Below are 26,163 nucleotides of genomic sequence, written 5' to 3' on the forward strand. Positions count from 1 at the left end.
TTCACCCATGAGCATCATCTCAAGTTGCATCCATATATCTGTAAGAGCCTTGAGACTTTCCCTGTTTATAGCTGAGTGATTTTCCATTATATGAAAATATTGTATCTCTCTTATCTATTCTGCAGTTGATAAGCAAGCTATTCCTGCTTATTTCTAGTTTCCTGTTGCATGTAACATTGTTTTCTCTCCTTTGATTTTCAGTCTGTGAATTTCTTTCTGATGTGTTTCTTGTATACATCATATAGATGCATCACATTTCTTGATCTGTTCTCCTTATGTTTCTTTTGATTGGTGAGCTGAAGTCATCTACATTAATAGTTACAACCAGGATGCACTGGTTCATCTCTGCAGTGCCGTCCTCCTGCTGTTGAACCCCTCACTTCTGCCCTTCATTCAACTGTCTGCCCTGTTTGGCATCTCCCTCTGCTGCTCTTCCTGGAACTATGTCTCTCTAGAATATCTTTCAGTGGTCTTTGTTGGGTTGGTTTGGTATTCATGAATTCCTCTAGCCGTTCTTTATCATGGAAGTATCTTATTTTTCCATCAGTTTTGAAAAACATTTTTGCAGGGTAGATCAATCTGGGATGGAAGTGGTTTTCTTTCAGGATTTGAATCACTTAACTCCAAACTCTTCTTGACTTGATGGTTTGTGTTGACAAGTCTGCTGTGATTCTGATTGGTTTTCATTTATAGATGATCTGTCTCTTTTCTCTAACAGCTTTTAATATTCTGTTCTGGTGCTGAATTTCTGGGATCTTGATTATTATATATTTAGGTGTAGATTTATTTTGGTTCTGGTTATTTGGAGTTTTCCATGCCTCCCTTACCTGTATTTCATTCCCTTTTCCCATACCTGGGAAGTTCTCTGCTATTACTTCTGTAAATTGTCTCTTGATGTCATTTGTGTTGACTCCTGCTTTTTGGTGACAACAATTACTCTTAAGTTATTTTCTTTGTGTCATCTTGCTGCCACTGAATTGTTATTTCCTGGCTCCTTGTTATTTTTAAGAGATCTTTCCTTTCATGATCTCTACCTGTCATCCTGTCTTCAAGACCTGAAAGTCTCTGTCAAGCAGTTTTACCACCATTCAATGGGGCTTTTAATTTCCTAGATATGTCTCTGAGTCTGTTTCATGCATTCCAAGTCTTCTATACATGTTCATTCAAGATTTCCCTCATTCTCCTATGCTCCTATTGTTTAAATCTAGTCTTTGGATTGCTCAGCAACCCTTTTCTTATGTTTATCACTTCTTTGACTTGCGGTGTTATTTCTGCTCTGATTTATTTTACAGCCTCGTGAAGTAGTTTTCCTACTTCAGCGGCCATCATCCCAGGAATCTCAGGGTGTGACTTCCACTGTCTTCCGTGTCTAAGTCTTCTGGACTTGTTCTGTGTGGGCTGGAGCCCAGAGATTGTCTTTTGCCCCTTCATCTTGACATTTTCCTGGGTTCTTCTGCATGAGTGGGTTGTGGGGTCCCAGGTGCTTCCCATGCTGGCTACCCATCCACAGTGCAGGGAGTGGGCCTGCAACCTGGGATTCTCTGTTCGCAGGGATGAAGTAGGGCATGGGCTTGGTTTCTCCACACCCATGAGGCTACACCAAAGTTTCTCCAGTGGCCATGGTTGCATGGTGGCGGGGCTGCTTCTTTTCTCAGCCTGTGTGGCTACACCTGGGACTTCCCCAGTGGTGGAAGGTGTATAGGGATGTGTTCGTCAGATTCCCCTGGCCCACAGTGGCTGCCTGCAGGAAACAAGCATCAGCTGCAGGTGCCAGCATGGCTGGCTGTTTGTCCTTGCCCATGCTGGTTCCCTGAGGGAAGCAAGCCCAAAGTCTCATAATTCTTAAGGAAAAACTGGAAATGATGGGCTCCAGGAAGCTCTTTCATCTTCAGCGATCTAAAGGAAATTAGGGAATTTCTGAGAGCAAAAGATCTCCCAGGAAAATTTATCTGGGTGTCTACCCCCATTTACTTCCTTGCATTCTTAGAATAAAATGGTTTTTTTCTATCTAAGCTTAAAAATGAGGCAGACCTTCCTGGCCTGGAGTGAACAAGAGAGAAAATGATATGGAAGCAATATAAGAAATAATAGCCATTTCTCTGTGATGAGAACATTCAAAGTTCCTTCTTTCAACTATTGTGAAAGGTACGATGCATTATTTCAGTTTGCACCCTGCTGTGCAGCAAAAAGCCAGAGCTCAGTCTTCTTACTGACCTGTGTCCTGTGCCTGTTGGGGAGCTATCACCCTTCCCTTCCCTTCTCTCCTCTCAGTCCTGGCAACTGCTATCCTACAAAATCAATTTTTCCTATCTTCCTTAAATAGTACATGTTTATTGCAACTTAAGTCATAATAGCTAAATGCTCAAAACAGCCGATATGCACATCAAGAGATGAAAAAAGGAAATGTAGTGTCTATACACAGTGGCGTACTACTTTGCCATAAAGAAATAAAGACAACCCTGAGCCATTCATGTGTAAATGGATACAACCTGAGACCATAATGTTGCAGGAAACAGGTCAGCCACCCAAGCTTAAGTACTACATAATTTTTTATATGAGAAACTGATACATATATGAATATGGGGGGAAGGAGATGAAAAAATGATAAATATGGCTTTTACAAGTGGGAAGAGGACCAATGGTTTGAAGGAAGAAGGAAAAATGTAGTGATAAAAATAAAGGAAGAAAAAGAATTAAGATGTACTGCAAGCATCTGCCTGCCACAATACTGCAATCATTATTTGCTGCAAATGTACTGATAAAAAAGGATTAACCTTTCAAAATTCCACCTAACAATGTAGGCAGGCGGTATGTGTCTTTCTGTTCCTGGCTTATTTCACTTCACATCAGGTCCACCAGCTTTATGTTCTCACAAACGATTGAATTTCATCCTTTTTGTGCTGAATACTACTCTAGTGTACATGTATACCATGTTTTCTTATGTGTTCATCCACTGATGGACACTCAGGCTAATTGAAGTTGATTCCATATCCTGACTACTACGAATGTGCTCGCCATAAACATTTAAGGTCACAGATACACTAGTTACCCTTCTTTGATAGTTCCACAATGTATACATGAATATACCACCTCATTGTACCTCATAAATATATATAATTATTATAAGTCCATCAAAAAGAAATGAAATGAACAACATTTTTCAAACATAATACATGTAATCAAAATACAAAAGTTGCAATGAACCTTAGGCAGAACAAATGCAAAGACAACCAAAACTGCTTAGGTGCCATCAGGAAAGTTCTACACAGCAAAAGATCTCCTCCAGAAATCACCAGCCTTTCTGGAGTGAAGTTGACATTCCACGGTTCTCCAGGCCTTAATCGGGACATGGCTGCTTGGCATCTGTCTAGGTTTCCAGGACAGGGGACCATACCATATGACACTATAGTGGTGGACACATGTCCTTTATATTTGTCAAACACACAGAATTCCTAACACCATGAAAGTATTCCAATGTAAACTATGAGCTTCCAGGTCAATGATGTGTAAAGGCAGGTTTACTGATCGTAACAGAAACATCACATAAATGCAAAGATGCTAAAAAGGGGAAAGTGTGTGTGTGCATGTCACACATATGGAGAAGAAAGGCAGACAAATCCTCTGTACTTTCTGTTCCAACTTAAAGACTCATCAAATGAAATCTATTAGTTCACTAAATTGTTAATGCACAGCAATCCCAACACTGGCCTCATGCTGGTCTTTCCATCTCAAATGCTTAGCAAGAGCAGCAGCTCTGCTGATACATCCAGCTGCTATACCGCACACGGACTGGGCTCCAAGGCCCAGTGTGCCACCAAGGGAAAGGGTCATGCAAGAATCTTCATTCCGAGATCTCAGCAAGCGTCAGTTAACCTGCCATAAACACGAGCAACAACTAATACATTCGCCACTAGAATCTCACAAAAATTAGATGAGGTTGACAGCACAGAATTAGTACTGGAGCATAATTTTTTTCTTTCCTTTCCTAAAAGACAGATTAAAGTAAATATTTAAAGGACAAAGTTCTGAGCTAACCTGCAAGCAGTCTGTGCCACCCTGAAACAAACCATGGAGGATTTCTACGGGAGCTCTGAACACATAGGTATGTCACAAAGATGCCGACGGAGAATGATAGTAAAGCTTTCTGTAAATGACTGTCCTCTATATCCCATCTGGCCCGTGCCTGGGTAACTAAAATTACTGCAAAGCACTAAAGGTGAAGAAAACAAAGTCAATCTATGACACAGTGGATTGAAATGCAATTCCATTTTCATTTAACATGAAGAAGGTCTAAAACTGAATCTTCAGGATTAATGATGTCAATAAAAAGCTGGGATAGAGAGGGAATATGAGGAAATGGCCATTGGCTTTCCTCATTTATTGATTGTTAATTGGCTGTTTGGGGAGAAATAGAATCTTATGAGATACTAGCTTTATGGCCAAAACCCAATAAAAATCACCTCATCTCTAAAAGGTGCTTGTTTCTATAATATATTCTTCACACAGTAATTTATTCTTTCATTCTTTTTGGTTTGTTTGTTTTTCATAGCTCATCCAATCCCAATACCCACTTACAGTCAGCCCTTGACTTTTGAATTCTTTCTCTGTTGTTGTAAGGTCCAAGCTTCACTTTTGATGATTTACATTTCTTAAACTGTGTCATTTGGCTTCACAGCCACAGTGGGTGCATGTGAAAAGCCCAGCACTGTGAGCAGCCCTCTAACATTCTGACTTCTGAGCACAGAGGTAAGAAATCCTCAGCCTTCAACAGCAGTACGGAGGTCTGTGCCTCTGCAGTTCTGGGGACCTCCCAGAGCGTCCCCAAGATCCTCCCTGTCGGGGCTGGACAGCTCTGTGCAGCACTGAGCTCTAGACATCTGATGCATCCGTGGAGCTGCGTCTCCAGACCAGAACACCACACAGTTCAGGGTGTCTCGGCCTCACACAGCCCAGTGTCTGACAGCATATTTTGTGGATGAACGAAGAGAGACAGAGTCACCCACAAAGAACATAGGAATTATTTATTAAATGTGTGTTTATTCCTTTAAACAAGCCCCTTCACGCCGCTTTGTTACTCTAAGCTGAATAAGATTAGTATATGTATTCTTTTCCTCATGAAACTAGACACAGAATGGACCTAGAACAACTTCAGCTCTGCTGAAAACTGATGATAACGTGTCACTCCTGAAAGGAACCAAGCTGCTATGCTGATCTGGTGTTTCCCAAACAGCTACTTCAGCCTCACAATAGGCAAGCACGTTGACTGGCCCACTCTTTCCCCATCATAGAGAAAGAGTCTGGGAAGTAAAACATTGGAGCTAAATGGAATTTCAGGACCTTCAACCTAATTTCTTTTTAAATAAGTATTTTAATTGAAACTTTCATGCTCCAATCTCTATTTAAAAACCCAGCCCTGATGACTTGCTGCATCTGCTTTGGATGTGTGTGCATCAGAAGCTCACAGAATATTCTTTGGTGCTGAAGGGCTTACAGTGCCTCAGGCCATTTGGATTAAAGTCACTCCTTGCCATTTGTTGGAAGGGCCGGTGTTTATGATTTTTAAAAGCCTAATATCACCTGTGCATCACTGTATTTGGTAGCTTGCCCATGGCTGAAACCAAATACTGAACACTCCCAACTTAAGGACATGGCTTATCCGCCACAGTTTCAGGGGTCCTGGTCCCAGCAACAGGCTCCAAGGCAGAAACCTCATAGAAGAAGGGCATGGACAGGCAAAACTGCACAGTTTGTGGTGACCAGGAAGGACAGAGGGTAACAGCCCACGCAGGTAGGGCCAGGCATCAGACACAGGACCCAAAGTCATGCCTCCATGGCCCACTCACAAGTGTGCTTTACCAGTCCCCTGGATGGCTTCCAGGCCAATCAGCTGAGCTTAACCATCAGAGTCACCAGTAGCTGGTCACTGTGATGGTTTTTTCTAGATTTAAGCAGGGGAAGAAGAGTTGACTTGAGATTGTCTGAGATTTGTACTAATATAGCTTCATGTATCTCAACAGTACTGGTGCTCACACTTCTCAAAGGCCAGCATCTGTTCCAAGAAAAGCTAAGGAGAAGACCCAAACCTCCACCATGTCTTCAAGACTCGGGCCATGTGAGTCTGCAGCACTTCCCAGTGTGCCCCCTCTCCACATCCAGGGACTCCGTAGCACTGCTGCCCTTGGCCACCAGTCCAAGCACACATGCTGACCTCCTGCTTCTTGCTGGGGGAATTTTGCACACTGCCCCACCCAGCAAACTCCACTCTGTGAGTCAGGTTCCAGACTGGGATGACCTCCGTGGAAGAGTCTATTCTCCTCCCATGACCTCCCCCAAGAAAGTGCCTGGCTTATCACCTGTGGATGACCACTCTTCCTTGGCACCCACCACAGCCCCCTCTGACTTCCACCTAGAATTTTCCAGCATTCCAGTAACTAACCGTAATACTGCTCACAAAGAGGATCTGTAAGTTTCAGGAGCTCAAGAAAGCCCGAGGTATGCCAATGCAAGAAACATGTGCTAAGATAATTTTGTAACTATACAGCTTCTCTTAGTGTTAGACATAAATGAATGGTAGACATATATTGGTGTCAGACATAAAAGTGCAGAGTAAAATGTTACAGAACAGATGTAAGCAAATAAAACTCCAAAATAAAAAACAAATACATTAAGAAACGATTACTCTCTAAGGAGTCGTCTGAATAATTACTTCTCAAGAAAAGGAGTGATTCTCACACAAGCTATCTGCAGCCTGCAGGTTGTGCGAAGTTCTGCTCCTCTGTTCATTTCACCCCTGCATCCCAGAGTGTGAATGCCATGCAGACAGTGGGCTTTTGGTGGTGTTGGTTTTGGGGTGCTCAAACCATGGACCTGCATATGCTAAGCATACGCTCTGTCACTAAGGTAGACACGCCCACCCTTGAGATGGTTGTTTTTAACACAGTCACTCATAAATATCTTTTACCCCTACATGGAATTCTCATAGCATCAAACGGAAAGAAAGACAACTTTTGAAGTCTGGCAGTGAAAAGAAATGATTCTGCTACTAATTTTGGAGAGGATATTTCCATCCACGGATCACTAAAAAGAAGACACACAAGTTAGCATTTTGGCAGTTTCCTACTTGTTCTCACACATTCCCCAAACTCACGTGTGAAACACAGCAGTGAGGGAAAGGGAGGCCGCTGTGGTAGGAGCAGCACTCGTGACAGCCCCTGCTGGGGAACCTGGGAATCCGGGGCTCCTCACAGCAAGATGCACCATCGCATGGAGGTCCCAGGCCAACACGCTACCGCTGGCTTGGGAGCAAAGCACCTGCCATAGGAACGAAGTCTTTCTCACTAAAGTAATTCTAAAGTTTAAACTGTCTTTAAGCCTGCGGAAACACTCAGATTCAGGGAAGGCATGTATTTGTTTCTATATTTTTCCAGAAGCAAAAAGTTGCAATGGATTTACCCTCAGAGTTCAAACAGAAGACAAATGTAGAAGCCGGGAAATCTTGAATCCTTTTCTAAGAAACACTAAAAGTACATCTCTTGGATTTGAATAAAAGAACTAAAAATAGCAAACTGTCACTGACATTCATTCCTAATAACAAGGTCAGGGAAAATCAACTGCCCACAATCCTGTCTCCGAAACCTAAGTGCTATGAACACCCATGAGGAGAAGGTGGGGTCAGGACAGTTCTTAGCCACCAAAAGAATTTCACACTGTTCTGTCACAAGCTTTACCTCTTCATTTTAAGGACCACTTCACTACCAACAAGTGCTGCAGTGTAAGAAGTGAACTGTGAGCTTCGGGCCTATAGAAATCCACAGTGAGAACGGAGGCGAGAAGGGGTGCACCAACCATCAGAGTAGAAAATAAAGCAGCTCCTTACCATGTTGATGGATGACACAGGCCCAATGCTGTTAACGTAAATGTCCACGTCAATTACAGTTGGTTTTACTGTGGAGACAGAAACAGGTGTGTTAATACTCTGCCAGACAGACAGAGAGAACGTAGTTCAGGGCCCTACTTAATGACTCACGCACCACACCTGAAATCTTGCTTGGGAGGTAGCGGGAATTTCTCCTGGGATGTCTACACGTGGTGGAAACTGGGCTTGACTTACTTTCAAAATCCCCAAAGGATGAAATATCTTTAATTGCATGAACTTCTAGGAAAATTTATCCAATGCACATTGCTAATGGCAAATGACTCTAAAGATAGTTTGTAACAGTTAAATTTATTTTATGGCAAAAATATGAGAGAAAATATAAACACCGCCTCAATCATTTAATGTCAAATTTTGGCTATAAATCTAAATGTGTGATGAGCAACATCACTGATGTCCCTGAGATGCCTGTCTAGCTATGGTGCCAAATCAAAGCAACTAAAAGCAAGATTCTAGTGAGCTGATGCTCCAAAGGAAAATAAGAAACACTTCTCCTTATTTTTACTATGACTTGAAGACACAAATACACACATACATCACAGAGTTAAAATCCTGTGACTCAGAATGCAGTCCAGTGAGTCAAAAGAGCAATCTCCATCTTTTTGGACACCAGGGATGAGTTTCATGGAAGACAATTTTTCCACAAATGGAGGAGAGGGAGTGTTTTCAGGATGATTCGAGTGCATTGCGTATATTGTGCCCATTATCTGTATTATTATTGCATTTTGGTAAGATTTGTTACTCCTATTCTCACAAGAAATGCAACTGAGATTCCTGGCACACACAGTTCCCAGGAGGGTTCGTGCTCCTATGAGAATCTGTAATGCCACCAGGATCTGACAGGAGTTGGAATTCAGGCTGCTGATGTGCATGCTGGGGAGCAGCTATAAATCCAGGGAAAGGCTTCCTGCTGCAGTCCATAGCCTAGTGGTGGTGAATCCTTCATTTAAGGAATTACTATCTCAAGTACAGGGTATAACACTTACACAGTCAGACGTTGTGCTGGCTGCATTGTGCAGTGTTTGTTAAACAGGCTCACTTATCTTTCAAAGAAATCAGTTTATCCATTTTTGGAAGAAATGATCAGAACTAGCAATCAGGCAGTTCACAAGCCAGAGAGCTGATGCCCTCTGAGAAAAGGACATTCCCTTTATCACCACTCAGGAGCCAACAGAAGAGAGGAAAGAGCCAATGTCAGACTATTTCTGTCGGGGAGGAATATAAACAAAACCGTAAGAGTTTCTATGCAAACGAGAGTTGCATCTGCAGTCATTTCAAGGGAGCCACCTTCAGCTTTGCTAAATGACTGACCATTCACAAATGGACTCCACCCTCTTCGTGTGGAACTATGAATTGTGCTCTAAGCACTCCATCCCCTTGAAAATTGTGTATTCAGTCACCTAAAACCTAAGCAATGACTTTGACTTGAATCAACTCCCCTAACCTGTGTCAGAACAGCTAAGTCATGTGAGCTTCAAAGAGCTGTTGCACTTTGGAAAAGACCCGAACACAATTCTACACACTATACGCATAGTACCTGAATCTCCTAAGAGCAGTATTCCTTTTAGACTAAGCTTTACTAACATCTATGACACTTCAGCTCATTCTTTAGCATCATTTTTTAGCTTCACTGGATTTAACAACATGTTCTGCCTCCAGACACTGCAAAACCTGTGATTATGCCACACAGAAGGCTTTGTAAAGCCAGCCACTTAGGCACCTACTTTTCCAAGGAACTTTTCAGGATGTTCTGCAGGATATATTAGACTTTTGGCAGCTAGAGCTCTTAAATCTCATTAAATTAAAAGAACATACAAAAAGAAAGCTTTAACTACCTGAAGTGGAAAGTACAAAATGCATTGAAACAAAAAGAGCTTAAGAGTTAGAAGTTTAGAATACACACAATCACACACACAATCACACACACACACACACACACACACACACACACAGGAACAAAGGATTCTTTTTTATTTTATTTTATTTTTTTTTTGCAGAACCAGGGATTGAACTCTCAACCATGTGTTTGCCAGGTAGGCACTTATGCCACTGAGCTAAATCCCTGGCCTGCCAGGGAACAAAGGAAAATTAACCTTTTTGGTAGATTCTCTTTTAGGTGAATTATGTTAATGTCAATGAAGCACTCGGCAAATGATCTTACAGTGGTGCCTGGGAGGGAGAAGGGTCATAAGATCACAGCTTATAATGCAAAGATTCAATATTCAGCCCTAACAAAGTCTTTCCTGTATAAAAGAGCCCACAAAAACTCCATCACTGATTTTCTTCAAATGCCATATTTCCAGAAAAAGATAACAAGACATACAAAGAAACATGGTGTAATCAAGTGAATAAACTGAACGTCCTAAGCTGGTTCTAAAGAAACGGGGGTATGTAAGTTACAAGGAAAAATATCCAAAATAACTGCGATAAGGATCATCAGTTACCATTTAGAAAAGCACAGAAAAGCAAATGAAATCAGGAAAATCACAGTATCAGAAAAGACGCAAGAACTAAGAATCAAAAGCAAAGAGAAATACTGGAGCTGCAAAATACAATAACAAAGTGGAGAGATTCACCAGAAGTTGATTGAACCAGGCAGAAGAAAGAATCAGCAAATTCAAAGACAGCACTTTGAAATTACCAATATAAGGTGCTAAAAGATAGAATGAAAAGAGTGACAGCAGCCTAAGGGACCTACAGGACAGTGTCAGGATGAACAGCACATCACAGGGCACTGCGGAAGAGGAAGAAAAGGAGGAAGCTAGCAGGAGCTTAGGTGAGGACCGGGCTGAAAACTTACTTACATGAGCCCAGAAATGGGCATGCTCAGTCTTTGGAAGATTAAAAAGCTGTGAATAAGGCCCACCTAAAGAAACCTAAAGAGACATGTCATAAAGAAAGTGTAAAAAGTCATAAAGAGAAGCTTGAAAGATGAAAGAAAAAATGATCCACTGTGTACCAAGGGTACCTTTCAGCTTGTCAGTGAATTGCGGAGCAGAAACTGTGGCTGAAACAGTTGACACACAGCTCGATGATATATTCAAAGTACTGAAAGACAACATCCTGATCCAGTGCACTAAGACAGAGGTGCTAAGGCACACGTCCTTGGGTTTTCTGTTTGTTTTTTGTACCAGGAATCAAATTCACAATCTCACACTTTCCAGGAAGGCACTGTGTTACTGAGCTATATTCCCACCCCTGACTGAGTACATTGTAACCAGTAAGATCTGTCCTTCAAAAATTAAGAGCTACTCACAGGTAAACAAATCTTAATGGACTTCACCACTAAGGACACTAGACCCATACACTGAAAAGAATCCTTCAAACAGAAGCAGCATGACACTGAACAGCAGTAAGAGACCAAATAAAGACACAAAACTCCTTCAAGGTTAGTACATAGATAAATGTTGAGTATCACAGGGCTGTAATACAGGTATACAAATCACCTTTAAAGTAAGTATAAAATTTTAAGAAACAAAAGCACAAAAAATACCTATTAAACTATGTTGACAAACAGATCATTTACATTATAAATAGCATAAAATGTAGGGAACACTTTTATATGAATTGAGCTATTATATGCAACTGAATTCAAGATATTGTCAGTTTAATCAGAAGGCTTGCCTCCTGTGGGCAGCCAGGTGAGCAGGGAGAAACAGCCAGATGAGCCCCTGCATGCCTGCTACTATCTGGATGCTTATTTCCCTCAGATAAACAACTGGGCAGGGAGGAACAGCCAGATGCTCTCCTGTGCCTACACTGCCATCAGGAGGCTTGCTTCCGTCAAGTAACTAGCATGGATGGGGAGAAACAGACAGATATGCCCTGTGCACCCACAGGCCATCAGACGCACTTGCTTCCCCCACACAACCAGCTTGGGTTGGGAGAACCATGCAGACACACCCCTGTGTGCCTGCCACTACGGGGAGGCCCTCATGTACACACACAGGTTGACAGAAGAAGCAGCCCCACATCACACACCCATGGCCATCAGGGAAGCCTCAGTGTAGGCATGCAGCTCTGGGGAGTCTTGTCCCAGGGCCCACTGCCTCCCTGGGAACCTGGATTCAGAGAAACCCAGGTGCCTGGCCCATTGCCATACACTGCAGAGGGGAGCCAGTGTGGGAAGTGCCTTAGAACTGATGTGTTGAGTCAAGTCAAAGGAGCAAAAGGCAATGTCAGATCTCAGCCCAAACAGAACAAGGCTGGGAAACAGCAACATGGAAGAAAATGGAAGTCACACACCTCAGATCTCTGAAAGGACAGCAGCTAAAGTGAAGAAACAACTTCATGAGACTTAAAAGAAATCAAGTCAGAAATACCTCAGGTAAAAGCAGAATTGACAAACATAATAAAAGAATTGCTTGAGCATATCTAACAAAGACACAGATTTAAAAAAAAAAGAAGAGCACAGGAAAATGATGGAAACCTTCAATGAACAACACAGGAAAGAATTACAATGCATGAAACAGATTCAAAAAGATATCCAGGAAATTAAAAACTCCATTGAAAGCTGACAAAATCACTTGAAAGAGACTGAAGATAGACTTTCAGACCTTACAGACAGGATAGCAGCTAGAAGTCCTGAAAGGAAAGATCTCTTAAAAATAACAAGGAACCAGGAAATAATTCAACAGCTACAAGATGACACAAAGAAAAATAATTTAAGACTAATAGGTGTCAGCAAGAAAACAAGAGTCAAAAAAATAAAAATTTTTTAAAAATTAAAAAAAAAATTAAAAAGGGGGCTGGGGATTTAGCTCAGCGGCATAAGCACCTGTCTTGTAAGCAGGCAGTCGCAAGTTCCATCCCTGGTACCGATTTAAAAAAAAAAATCGAAAGCAGAAGTCAAAACAAACGACATAGAGACTATTTACAGAAGTAATAACAGAGAAATTCCCAGGCATGGGAAAATGACCTTACATGCAGATAAGTGTGCCATACAAAACTTCAACACTTCAACTAGCCAATATTACATGCAACAGGAAACCATAAAAAAAGCAGGCATAACTTTCCCATTTATCACAGAATGGATAAGAGAGATACGGTATTTTCATACAATTATTAAACTTACTATCTAATTGATGAGTCTTATTAATCTTTGCCTTTTAACAGCCTCATGCTGACATTTGCACCTTAGATCTCCCCCATGACCCATGTGTTTAGTCTTGGTCCCCAGCTTGGAATAATGCTGGAGGTGGAAACTTTAGAGGTGGAGCCAAATTAAAGATCTTTAGTTCAATGGGGCAGTGCTAACCATGCACTAGAGAGGTCTCTTCCCCTCTCTCTCTCTCGCTGTGTTCACCCATAAGGTGAGCACTTTTGTTCCATCATATACTGCCCACCACTGCCATCCAGCACCCTACTAGAGGCCTAAAAGCAGCAGGTCACCTGATCATAAGCTAGAACCACTAAAGCCAGAAGCCAAAATAAAACTTTGCTCTTACAAGTTGACTGCCTCAGGCATTTGTTATAGTAACAGAAAGCTGACTAGTGCACCTCCTTTCTAAAGGTGGTAAACTTTATCCTTTCCTTCCCACTTGTTAATCTTCAATCACTCAACACATAATTTAGCAGATGACTATGGAGATAGCCAGAGTTCAGGTGTCTGAAAAAGATCACAATCCAGCTATGAGATCCCGACTTTCGTAGAGCTTAAGTAATAATGGGTGAAACAGATATCAAACAAGTTTTGAGAGTGATGGTATGAAGAAGTAATACCAATACTGAGCTAAAAAGTGAGGATAGTATAAACAGACGCCTACCTTGGATAAAAGAGTCCACTACAATAGAGCCATTCTACCCTGTATTTTTAAAAGTTGTCTGTAATTGCTTTTGAATAAGCATATGTTTCAGTTACATCTATAAGTTATAAAGTTTAATTTGAGTCAGAAAAACAGATATTGAAATAAAAAATTTTGAAGTAATAATAGTCAAGAACTAATGGAAGACATAAAGTACAGAGCAAGTAATTCTTTAAATTCTAAGAATAAACATAAACAAAACCACATATGGGTATATAATTATCAAAGTGATAAAAAAAAAACCTTAAGAATAGCCCAAAAGCTACACAGCATAAAAAAGAAAACGATCAAAATGATATCTAATAACTCACTAAAAAACAGAGATCAAAAACCAATGATGCAAGATTTTTTAAATGTTGAAAAAATACTAGCCTCCAACTTTACACTCAAAAAAGTCCTTCAAAAATCAAGATGAAATAAATATATTCAGACACAATAAAACTTGGACTTCATCTCTATCAGATTTCTACTATAAAAATTAATCAAGGAAATTCTTCAAATCATTAATAAATGATACTATATAAAAGCCTAGATTTCCAAGGAGAGAAGAATGTAAAAAGAAGTGGTATATGCAGGTATCAGTCACTATTTCAAATAGATCATTATGGACATACATACTACAATAAGCTATCATATTAGGGAAAACACAGAAATTGTATATGCTGCTTAAGAGACTCCTCAAGTGAAGGAAAGAAAATAAAACAGGTAAGTTTGAGTACAGAACAAAGTAAAAACTGATACACTCACTAAAACTACACATTGTTATAGAGCATTTTTCAGAAAAAGATTAGTGCATCAAATGTGTTTTTGAACTGAGAACTAATAAAAATTAAGAAGCAGGCAGCTCAGTAAGTTAGAAAGCAAGAGCAGCTGTGTAATACAACTAGCATGAGGTGGCTTCTTTGATTTTGATTAATTGATACTGTGTATGCATGGGAAAAATGCAGGCTTAGTTACTTTTCTCTCATTTCTGAGACAAAATATTCAACATCCAAAGTTGAAGAAGGAAAGGTTCATTTAGCTCACAGTTTGTGGAGGTTTTAGTCCATAATCAGCTGGCTCCAAGGCCAGATGGCACAGTAGAGGGGCAACAGTTCATGGTGGCAGAAGCAACAAGCACAAAGAAGGCAGAGGAAGCTTCTTTTTCTCCCTTATAGTATATGCAGGCCACATGCCCTAGGACTGACATAGCAGTCACACATACAATCCTAGCACTAGACAATGAAATAGTCACAAACATTAGATTCACTGCCTCCAAAAAGACTGACCCCCGTGACCACATGGGGATTTGGAGGGACAACCAGATACAAACCATAGCAGTCCACCCCTGGCCCTCCAAAGAATCATGCACATTACTTTATGTGAAAGGCATTTAGTCCATCTCTAAGAGTTACCAGAGTCCTAACAGTTTCAACATTGCTGAAAAGTACAAGTCCCAAGTCTCCTCCAAGATGTAAGGTAAACTCTTAGTTGTGAGCCTCTGCACAAAGAAAAGAAAGTTAAACACTTCCAGCATTCAGTGACACAAGATAAATATTTCCATTCTAAAAGTTACAAAGGAAGGGGACATAAGCAAGTCCAAAATCTAACAGGACAAACATTAAATCCTGTAGTTTCATGTGCAGCATCGTAATCTGTGGAAAGCAGTGAACTCCAAAGAGCTTGAATGGCTCCACTCCTATGGTACATTTGGTGCTTGTAGCTCCCACAGCTTCTCTCTTGGGCCTGTTCTGCTCCCTCCTTGCAGTTTTCCTCAGAGGATCCATTTTCCTGGCTCTTCCAAACTTCTGTTGTCTCCACATCACCACTAGCTTCACCCTCACAGCTTCACACACTGCCCTCTTAGGGACACACTGTGTAGCCTCCCCGGCTTTCTTCTAAAATCTGGGTGGATGCTTGGCTGATCCCACAACACTTGCATTCTTCATGTAACTAAAACCTGTGTCATATTGATGACACAAAGGTCTGCTCTCAGGCTTTCTTCTCTCTTGGGAGTAGGATTCCAGTAGGATTTATGACTGTTCAGAATCTAATTCTGAGTAATAAATTCTCTATGCTGTCACCATTTTGGAAATTGGGTGCACTCACCACCATTTTGGAATATGGTGCTCCATGGCTTTCTTCTCAAATTAGTCTTTCACTTTTGCAATTTTGAGGCTATTTTAGAATAGTGCTGCTCCTTATGATACCCCCAGGCCATCATTTATATTCTTTCTTAGCAATAAAGATCTTTTCTGCTCTACCTTTGCAGTCCACAATGGTACTAGAGCTTCCTTTTTAGCAAAAGTCAGGTTTTAAATCATTCTGCTGTGCTCTTTTCTTTTTATTCTCAACATAAATCTGACTAAAAGCCCATAACAATAGCCATCAATATGACTTCCTTGAAATTTCTTCTGCCAATTTAACTAGTCCATTATCTATAATCTCAGTCTCAGACAACATCTCTGGACACAAGAAAAATACAGAAAAACTTTCTGCCAAGCCATAATATACATCATTTGAAGGCTAACAGCAAATAAAGTCCTCCATCCTACCAGAGACCTCCTGAACTTGGTCTTTACCTGCCAGATTTGTATCAGCCTATTGGTCTTCTGACATTTGACTATAATCTTCCCTACAGTCTAAGATGTACAAGCTCTACTCTTTCAGCTGGCATGTCTGAACCTTTCCAATTGCTTCCCACAAGCCATTTCTAAAGACTCTTAAACCACACAGTCACCTATAGTCACAGCAATGACCCCACTCCTAGTACTAAATACTATTTTAGTTACTTTTTTCTCCTTGTTGAGACAAAATACCCAATCCTCAAAGTTAAGGAAGGAAAGCTATATTTAGCTCACAGCTTGTGGAGGTTTCAGTCCATAATCAGCTGGCTCCAAAACAGAACAGGAAGGTAGAGGGACAATTCATGGTGTCAGAAGGAAAATATAGGACCCCCATCCTAAAAATGAGGTATATATCCAGGGAAATGTTTAATTCTGTGTGAGTGCATGCCTGTAATAAATCAGTGGGGCATGACCAACCCTTCATGATTGCCCTTTCTGATCTAGCTCCAATTCTAAACACATGATGCATGTTTGGAACATAAGAGTCTTAAAATGGGACTTGTCTTGATTGTTAGACCATGCACTTTGCCTTTTGGATGGGGACTGTCTTAATTTCAAGATCAATACCAATTAGTATTTACTGACATTTATAACATGATGATGGTCTTAGCAGTAGGTTCACTAAATGAAGTCATAGGCAAATCAATTGTAGTTGGGGGTTGTAAGGAGAACAATTAGAATCAGGACACAGAATTTATAATATTATTTTATGATGGTCACCCAGAGTTTAACACAAGAAAATGCAGGAAATATGTCCATAACACTGAAGACATAGAATATTTAGCCAAGGGCCTGAAGCCCACAGCAATATCTTACATGAGTCCAACTAAAGACCCAGAGCCCATGACAATGCCACCCACGAGTCCAACTGGAGGTCCAGAGCCCATAAAAAGGACTCACACCAGTCTCTTTTACGGATCTGTGCCCAGAAAGCCCAAAGGTCAGTGGTGAAAGCTAGAAACTCTATGCCATCAGGTGGAAGGAGCTGTGCTGGTAAGATGAGGGTTCTACACTGGAGCCAAGAAGTCATGTTCAAAACAAAGACCAGGGCTGTCCTGAAAAGCACCACAGCCATCCTCAGCACAGACACAGAGACCCTGAGCTCCTCCAATGATAAGAATAGTTGAGTACATGCCACAAAGCCAGCATGACAAGTTTGTCCTGGAGATTAAAAGGCACCCATCTTCCCCTCCAGAGCCAGGAAGCAATGCTCAATGTAAGGACCAGAGCTCCCCCAAAGTGAATCACAGCCACTCTCACCAACAAGATCCCGAGCTCATCCAATGACAATGGTTGACTCACACTGAGGAAGCTAGTCATGACAAGCTCCACCAGGAAAACCAATGGCTCAAATAGTAACACATGGGAGAAACCACAATGCCTCGCTTCTCCTTCTCTACATCTCTATTTATGCTAGTAACTTTTCTCACGTGGAACATCTACGCTCAGCACCATGCTGATTTAATTCAAATACTAAATTGACCACCAGTTTTTAATCCATAACACCAAAGCACATAGAAGTTGAAATACATACTATATCCTTCATTGGCTTCCCCAAATTTGTTCATCTATATGGCTACAATTTTTGTGTATTTATATACTTACATATGTAAATATGTATTTTCCTCATTTATAGGAAGAGTATTAGTTTCTAGACCTGCTATAAATACTAACATCTTCAAAACTTCAAGTCCTTTACACAAATGGCATAATAGTTTCATATAACTTACACAAATACTCCTATATACTTTAAATCATCTCTAGATAATTTATAATACATGAAATAATGTAAATGGTATGTCAATATGTTATAAGCAAGTAACAATGAGAAAAAAAAACTTGTATTTGTTTACCACAGAAATAACTGTTTTCTCAAACTGTATGTTTGTTTACCACAGAAATAATTGTTTTCTCAAATTCTCAATCTATGCTTGGTTGAATCTAGAAATGCTGAACCATTAGATGCAGAGGGTCAATAGTGTGTACACATGTACATACTTATTGAACCCAATAATTTTTTTGGTCTTCCTGATGCCTTGAAGAAACACAAATAGAATCACATAACTAGTACATTTTGATTTACATATCTATCTTAGGAAGGAGTAAAACCCAGACAGAAAAAGAGAATAGACTCCAAAAGTAAACCAACACTACCTCTGGCAACACTGATGGAACATTTCTTAAGGTTTTCTATCAGTATTCGGTCTCTAAAATTATGGGCTGTTTGTGCCAACCTACAGTAGCCTCACACCAGTCAGTGGGTGTCTGAGTGGAGATGCCCAAGGCAGCTCAAGAGTGACCTATGAGAAGGGATCTTCTGTGAGCAGTTTTGGTTATAACTTGATTCTCCTCCCTTCCAGTCCCACCTCTCTGTTTTGGGAGTGTTCCACATACCAAGGGATCCATAGCTGCACTGAGAACAGAAACTGATCCTAGATTTTCCTGTGATCCAACTTTTTGCCAAATGCTGCTGGAAAGGCCAGCTGGAACTCATGATGCCATCATCTGAGTGTCACCACTGAGCAGTGATGCCAGTATCATCAGCTCAGAGCAACACCTGAAAGTCAACAAGATACTGCTCTACTGATAACATTTCTTGCATTAATTTTCCTCCTTTCTTTTCCTTCCAACGTGAGAAAAATCTGTGTGTGCCTCTTTGCAAATGATTGATAGGATGTGGCGAAAGAAGAATTCAAAAAAGAGAAATGAAAAAATAAAAAATGAAATAAAAGCTGCCACCACCCAAGAATCAGGCAATTAATATGATAATTTAACTAAACAATCAGATTAATTGTTTTTATTTATAGACACCAGCAAGGCCTGCCAAAACTAGCACAGATGAATCGAGGCCACTGGATACCAGATTCCTCTTGACTAGCCTCTGAATGATAATAATTCCAAAATTATTATGTCATCAGTATTTGAAAAAACAAATTTATTGTGTCTTTGGAATTCAAATTTAGCATATGTGCATGTTCTTTGAGCAATTACAATGATTTCCCTGAATGTTTAATCCAAATTTTCAGAATATGAAATTATGAACTCACTATGGAAGAGATGTCCACATATCAAATTACATATCTCATTTATATTAAGTGTGGAGAACAGACAAATTTATAGTGACAGAGGGTTGATTAGTGGTTGCCAGAGGTAACAGCAATAGAAAAATAGGAAGTGACTTCTAGTAGATTTCCCCTCAGACTTATACAGATGTTGTACAATTTGATGGTGGTGATGTTTGCACAAATTTTGATTATACTAAAACACCACTGAATTATCTAATTTAACATGATATATTTTGTGGTAAGTGAATTAAACTTCAATGCAGAAAAACAACTTAGTCACTGTTTTCTAGCATGCACATTTATCCAACCGCAGAACACACAGAGGCTAAACACCGAAGCACATATAGATGCTATAATGTATTCTAACAAGTTGAAACTTACTCGTGCACTTTTAGTCTGATTCTGGGTGCAATTTTTCTGTTAATGTACTTAAAATATAATTATTTAGCTAAATTACCTTTAAATGGTTCATATTCTGGGATTACCTGAGGCTAACTTCAAATTGCTAAAAGTGTCACATAGCTGTGCTATGTTTAGAGATACTTTCCATTACTCTCCAGAAATAAATTACAAACAATGGATATCATTTACTGAACAAACCTTTTCCAAGATTTTTCCTTTTGAAAATGCATCTCTGTATAAAACTCAAAATCACTTATTTGGAAAGACCGGTTACTATTTAGAAGACCAAATGTCATCCTCTCTCACTGCTACTCCTGCTTATTACACTCAAGGTTTTGAACTAAAAATGGAAATAGCTGGTAGGTTTCTGGAGATGCTCATTCTCATAATGTGCTGGTAGAAGGCAGCTTGTATGGGAAGTTTCCATTCATTGATCAAATCCAAATTAGGAAACCTATGTTGGTACACTGACGGTCGCCACAACACCCATCAGCAGTCTACTTGATCCACATCGACCTTGTGACTTGGTTTAAGGAAGACTATGATAGAGGTGACACTGTATGACTTCTGAACAAGAACTTGGTATCAACCAAATTCACTGCTACTGTGTAAACAAATCTCTGAGGAATGGAGAGACGTGGAAGGCCTAGAGTTTATGATTTTTAAAAGCCTAATATCACCTGTGCATCACTGTATTTGGTAGCTTGCCCATGGCTGAAACCAAATACTGAACACTCCCAACTTAAGGACATGGCTTATCCGCCACAGTTTCAGGGGTCCTGGTCCCAGCAACTGGCTCCAAGGCAGAAACCTCATAGAAGAAGGACATGGACAGGTAAAATTGCACAGTTTGTGGTGACCAGGAAGGACAGCAGGGTAGCAGCCCACGCAGGCAGGGCCAGGCATCAGACACAGGACCCAAAGTCATGCCTTCATGGCCCACTCACGAGTGTGCTTTACCAGTCCCCTGGATGGCTTCCAGGCCAATCAGCTGAGCTTAACCATCAGAGTCACCAGTAGCTGGTCACTGTGATGGTTTTTTTTCTAAATTTAAATAGGGAAATAAGAGTTGACTTGAGATTGTCTGAGATTTGTACTAATATAGCTTCATGTATCTCAACAGTACTGGTGCTCACACTTCTCAAAGGCCAGCATCTGTTCCAAGAAAAGCTAAGGACAAGACCCAAACCTCCACCATGTCTTCAAGACTCGGGCCATGTGAGTCTGCAGCACTTCCCAGTGTGCCACCCTCTCCACATCCAGGGACTCCGTAGCACTGCTGCCCTTGGCCACCAGTCCAATCACACATGCTGACCTCCTGCTTCTTGCTGGAGGAATTTTGCACAGTGCCCCACCCAGCAAACTCATCTCTGTGAGTCAGGTTCCAGACTGGGATGACCTCCGTGGAAGAGTCTACTCTCCTCCCATGACCTCCCCCAAGAAAGTGCCTGGCTTAGTCCTTATCACATGCAGATGACCACCCTTCTTTGGCATCCTCCACTGCCCCCTGTGACTTCCACCTAGAATTTTCCAGCATTCCAGTAACTAACCGTAATACTGCTCACAAAGAGGATCTGAAAGTTTCAGGAGCTCAAGAAAAGCCCGAGGTATGCCAATGCAAGAAACATGTGCTAAGATAATTTTGTAACTGTATAGCTACACAGAAGATGCTTTTTCTCTTAGTGTTAGACATAAATTCATGGTAGACATATATAGGTGTCAGACATAAAAGTGCAGAGTAAAATGTTACTGAACAGATGTAAGCAAATAAAACTCCAAAATAAAAAACAAATACATTAAGAAACGATTACTCTCTATGGAGTTGTCTGAATAATTACTTCTCAAGAAGAAGAATGATTCTTACCCAAGCCATCTGCAGCCTGCAGGTTGTGTGAAGCTCTGCTCTTCTGTTCACATTTCATTTTGGGATGCAAAGATGCGAAAATCAAGCTAGTATAAGTAGCACTGTTAAGTACAGATCCCTGCTTGCAATATGACTTAACAGCGTTCCAGTAAAATCTGGCTAAAAAGACATTGCTAAATTAATTGGTAGCTACTGAAACCAAGTGTCCAGAAGAAATCCAATGTCTACAAAAGTGAGCCTACAGAGAATTAGCTTCCAACATCAAATTTAGCTAGCAAGATGACTACTTGTGTTCCCACCCAAGGTGGAGTAACCAGAGCCAGACTTGGTTCTTCATATGAAACTAAACAAAATGCAAGGAAATATCGGAAATTATGGGTTTCAGCATACTGGAATTGAGACTAGGAACTACCAGGGATGGAAACAAGTCAAATTAACAACTGCCCCAGTTCTCACCTGAGGCTCACAGCAAGTCACCCGGGAAGAGTTAGTTGATTCCCTGAATTAATGAGATGAAGCTGACAGTCTGAAATGTAGCTGAAAGTTAAATAACTCTAACCAAGCAGCAACTTCTCAGGATAAAAGGCCTTAAACAAAAGCACTTGAAGCCTTGTAATCTAAGAAGATGTGTGTGACCAGGGCTACACCAGTCTAAGAGTGACAGAGAAGCAACACGGAAGCAACTGGTCCCTGCTGAACATGGAGAAAATGTAAAATTAATGAACTGCGATGGTAGACTCTGAAACACACACACACACCTGGATGGAGGGAAAAATCTAAGTGGTTAAGGGGACTAAAGACATGCATTCACCAGTAAGCAGATCATGCTAGGCATAGCATTAGCTATGCTGAAAGACAACAGAAGGGTAAAAAATATGAACAGAGATATTAGCGGTTCCCTACTTGGAAGTAAACTTCTCTAGAGGTGGTCAAATAAATTTAAAAATAATAAAAGAGAGACCAAGTAAAAGCAACATGAATTCTATGAGAGTAGAAAACTGTTATCTAGAGTTACCATGATATTATTACTGATGTGCCAAGTTGAAAAAAATACACACGTGCACACACATGTAGGCTGTATTTTATGTATCTATACCTTTTCCCAACACTGAGAAACCCAGAGTTTAAAGGAGAGGCTCAATGTGGCTCACAGCGTTAGAAGATTAAGCCCGTGGGTGGCTGACTCCAAGGCAGAAAGATTACAGCACAAGTGCTGGTGGAACAAACATTCTTAGTTTCAGTGGCTGGGAAGCAAAGGAGAAAAACAGCAGGGTGGAAGGAGCCAGAACCACACCCAGTACCATAGGCAAGGCCTCCTCTATGCAGACAGAGGCTTTGCTAATTCCCTAGGCACTTCTTGATCCAGACAGTTGACGTGTCACAATTGATGGTCACAGTGCACCCCTTACAGCTTGACAGTTACACATACCACCTCAAGCCGTACCTGATCTCCAAACAAAAACAGTATCAAGTTCACATTTCAAATAATGTTACAACTCCCTTGTACACAACTAGTAGGCACACAATTAGTAGAAATACACTAATTCTCTATTCGATCCTTCAAGAGTTCCAATAGTTTTCAAAACTCTAAGTCATTCTCTTCTGAGACTCAAAGAAAAATCTTAGCTGTGAACCTCCATAAAAACAAGAAGCTATCTAATCCCAAATACAATGGCACAAGGTAACCTTACCATTCTAAAAGGTAGAAATGGGGCCTAGAGAAGAACAGAACTAAAATACAGCAGAGCACACATGAAGTTCTATAGCTCCATTTCTGGCCTTCAGGGACAGAGTGATGAGATGGGAATTTCAGAGGGCGCAGGCAGCCCGGCCACCATGGACATGCTGGCTGTAGCCCACACACTTGGTGGTGTGGCCCATACGTAGCCTCTCACAGCTGGATCCACGCGTGGCCTGCAGCTTTTTTGGCACATGTTGCGTGTTCCTGGTACTCTCCAGCCTCCTGGAGTCTCCAGTGCACCCTGGGCTTCATCTCCACAGCATTACCCAGTGTCCTCTCAGTGTCTCCTTCTAGCCTCCTAGGCCTTCATTTGAAATCTGATGGACTCCTCCGTGAGCCTATAATACACGAACTCCACATCCTGGTAAAACCAGCATCAGGTAGATGACGACAGTGTCTGTTGTCATTGGAAGTACAGGCCAGTTTCCCTCGGATCCTGGTGGCAGGGATGAGTACCTGGGAGATAAGCACAGTGAGTCCCAGGGAACCTATTCCCAGGAAGCTCTTCTCAAGCAGGGAATCCTTCTCAGGTGACACATCTGCATTCCTGCACTCTTGAGCCTCGGATGGGTGGGGTCTTTATATACCTAAAATGCTCTCAAACATCTCTCTTGCCGCATTTCAAAATACTTATATCTTTCTAATGGTCCCCATCCTGAAAGCAGAAATGCACAGTGCTTTGGGCCACAATTTTATAAATGGCTCCTTTGGGAATAAAATTGCAGTTTTTCAATGATCTCTGCTCTATGTTTTGCTCAATTTGCATTATGAATCTGGCTCAAAGAAGCCAGCAGTTATCATCCCACTGCCTGCATTCCGGGCTGGCTTGAAAAGTCTTCCACTAGATTAATTATTCCGTTTTCCTTAATCTCAGATTCCCACAAAATCCCAGGATACGGACAAAATGTAAAAGTGTTTTGTTTTGTTTTGTTTTGCTTGCCAATATGTAACATGCATGGCCCCTGATCCATTTGCCAACAGAATCTTCATTCCCAAGTAGAACCTCCTGACCCCAGTTTGTACTGTCTAAATTTGTCAGCAGTCTGGTCCTCTAAACTCTGACCAGAATCACCCATCAGGCTCTCTGTACAGCACTCTAGCACCTCTTTAGTTTACTCTGCCAAATCGTTCCAACCTGCTGCAAACCAGTTCCAAAGGCTTAAATCACGTGTTAAGTACAATCCCAGCAACAGCCGCATTTCTCTGGCGCCAGGTTTCTGTGTTAGTAAGCTTTCCCAAAATACCTGACACCCACATTTAATGCACCAGGGGTAGACATTGGGCCTACGGTCCGCATGGCAGAAGGGCGGCGCGGCATAGCAAAGATGTTAGTCACGACGGCTGGGAAGCAAGCAGGGGACAGTGCCACAGTGCAAGGGCAGAGACCAGGATCATGCCTCAGAGACCTACCCAGAAAGAGGCTTTTGCAATTCTCATAGTGTTTTCTACTTCAGCAAAGCTAACACATTATCATTATGTATGATGGTGTTAATGAAAATATATCCATGGAACATATATATGAAATTGAAATAAATATATTTATATGTGTATATGAAATACAAATAAATTTTAAAAAATAGGAGGCAAAAGAAACAACCTGTGAGTTACCCCATGTTGGCCTTAAAAGATAAAGACTTCAAGAAACTCACTACAAATTAAATAACCCAAGAAAACCACATCTAACATGCTAAGGGAAGGTACGGTAATAAAGTGCTATAAAACAAACACTATCAATAGTGATAGGAATCAAAGCAAAGAGCCAAACAGGAAATATAGTGTGGAAAAGCACAATGAAAAAAAGAAAACAGGGCAGGCTCAACAGTAGATTTTGAGCCAGTAGAATAAAAAATTTATGAAGTATCAAATAACCAATGGAGAAATGCAACCTGAAGAAGGAAAATAATGAGGAACATTAACAGATTTTTAGAGATTGAATGTATCATTAAAGTATCAATCTGTGCATCATGGGTATACCAGAAATAAACGAGTTAGGAAAAGAGGTAGAAAATATACTCAAGGAAATAAAACTAGATGAAAAACATTAACCTGTAGATTTAAGAAACATATCAAACTCCAGATAGGAGGAAACAAAAGAATTCACATGTAGACACAACTGTCTACCCAAATGATACCCAAATGATAAAATTCAAATACAAAGAAAAAAATCTTGCAAACAAGAGACACAATTTATTATGAACAAAGTAATCTTAATTAGATTAACAACTGATTTAATCAGGAACAAAAAGGCCAGCATATTCACAGTAACGAATCAAAAACAAGGGTAAAATACAGATTCCAGACAAACAAGAATGGAGAGATTTACTGCACCAGACCCACCTTTCATGAAAGCACAGTTCTTTAGGTTAAAGGAAGAGGTCACAGACAGTTGATCAAATAAAAAACAACGAAAACTCAAAGAGCCTTAATTAAGACAACCAAGTAGGTACTTACAAAGCATAGTATAATCGCATGTGTCTTCTCTTGCCTTGTTTGTTGTCTTTTTGTTGGGGTGCTGTGGACCAAAGCCATTGCCCTCTGCATGCTAAGAACACACTCACTTAGCCACCAAGCCATAACCCATCCCTTTCCTTTTTAACCAGTCTGAAAAGCAATTATATAAAACTATGTATGCAATTGCATTCTGGACCCTGTAATAATAGTTAATAAAATATATTTAATTAAATATGCCTACCAATAGCAAAACTGCAAATAATGTATTTACCAGCTAGAGCTCAAAGGAGGTAGGTG

At 40.7% G+C, this 26,163-nt stretch overlaps 1 protein-coding gene across 3 annotated transcripts in view; it reads right to left on the reverse strand.

Moving 5' to 3' along the window:
- Positions 1-26,163, reverse strand: part of Gabrg3 (gamma-aminobutyric acid type A receptor subunit gamma3) — a 534,280-nt gene that overhangs the window by 483,466 nt on the left and 24,651 nt on the right. For all 3 annotated transcript variants that reach the window (XM_063249822.1, XM_063249824.1, XM_063249823.1), the window contains exon 3: positions 7,877-7,944. In XM_063249822.1, coding sequence (XP_063105892.1) covers positions 7,877-7,944 — 68 coding nt within the window. The remainder of the gene's footprint in view (positions 1-7,876; positions 7,945-26,163) is intronic.

This window comes from Cavia porcellus, unplaced genomic scaffold (assembly GCF_034190915.1).
Source record: "Cavia porcellus strain 051 isolate PalLab524CR breed Dunkin Hartley unplaced genomic scaffold, mCavPor4.1 scaffold_6, whole genome shotgun sequence".
NCBI lineage: Eukaryota > Metazoa > Chordata > Mammalia > Rodentia > Caviidae > Cavia > Cavia porcellus.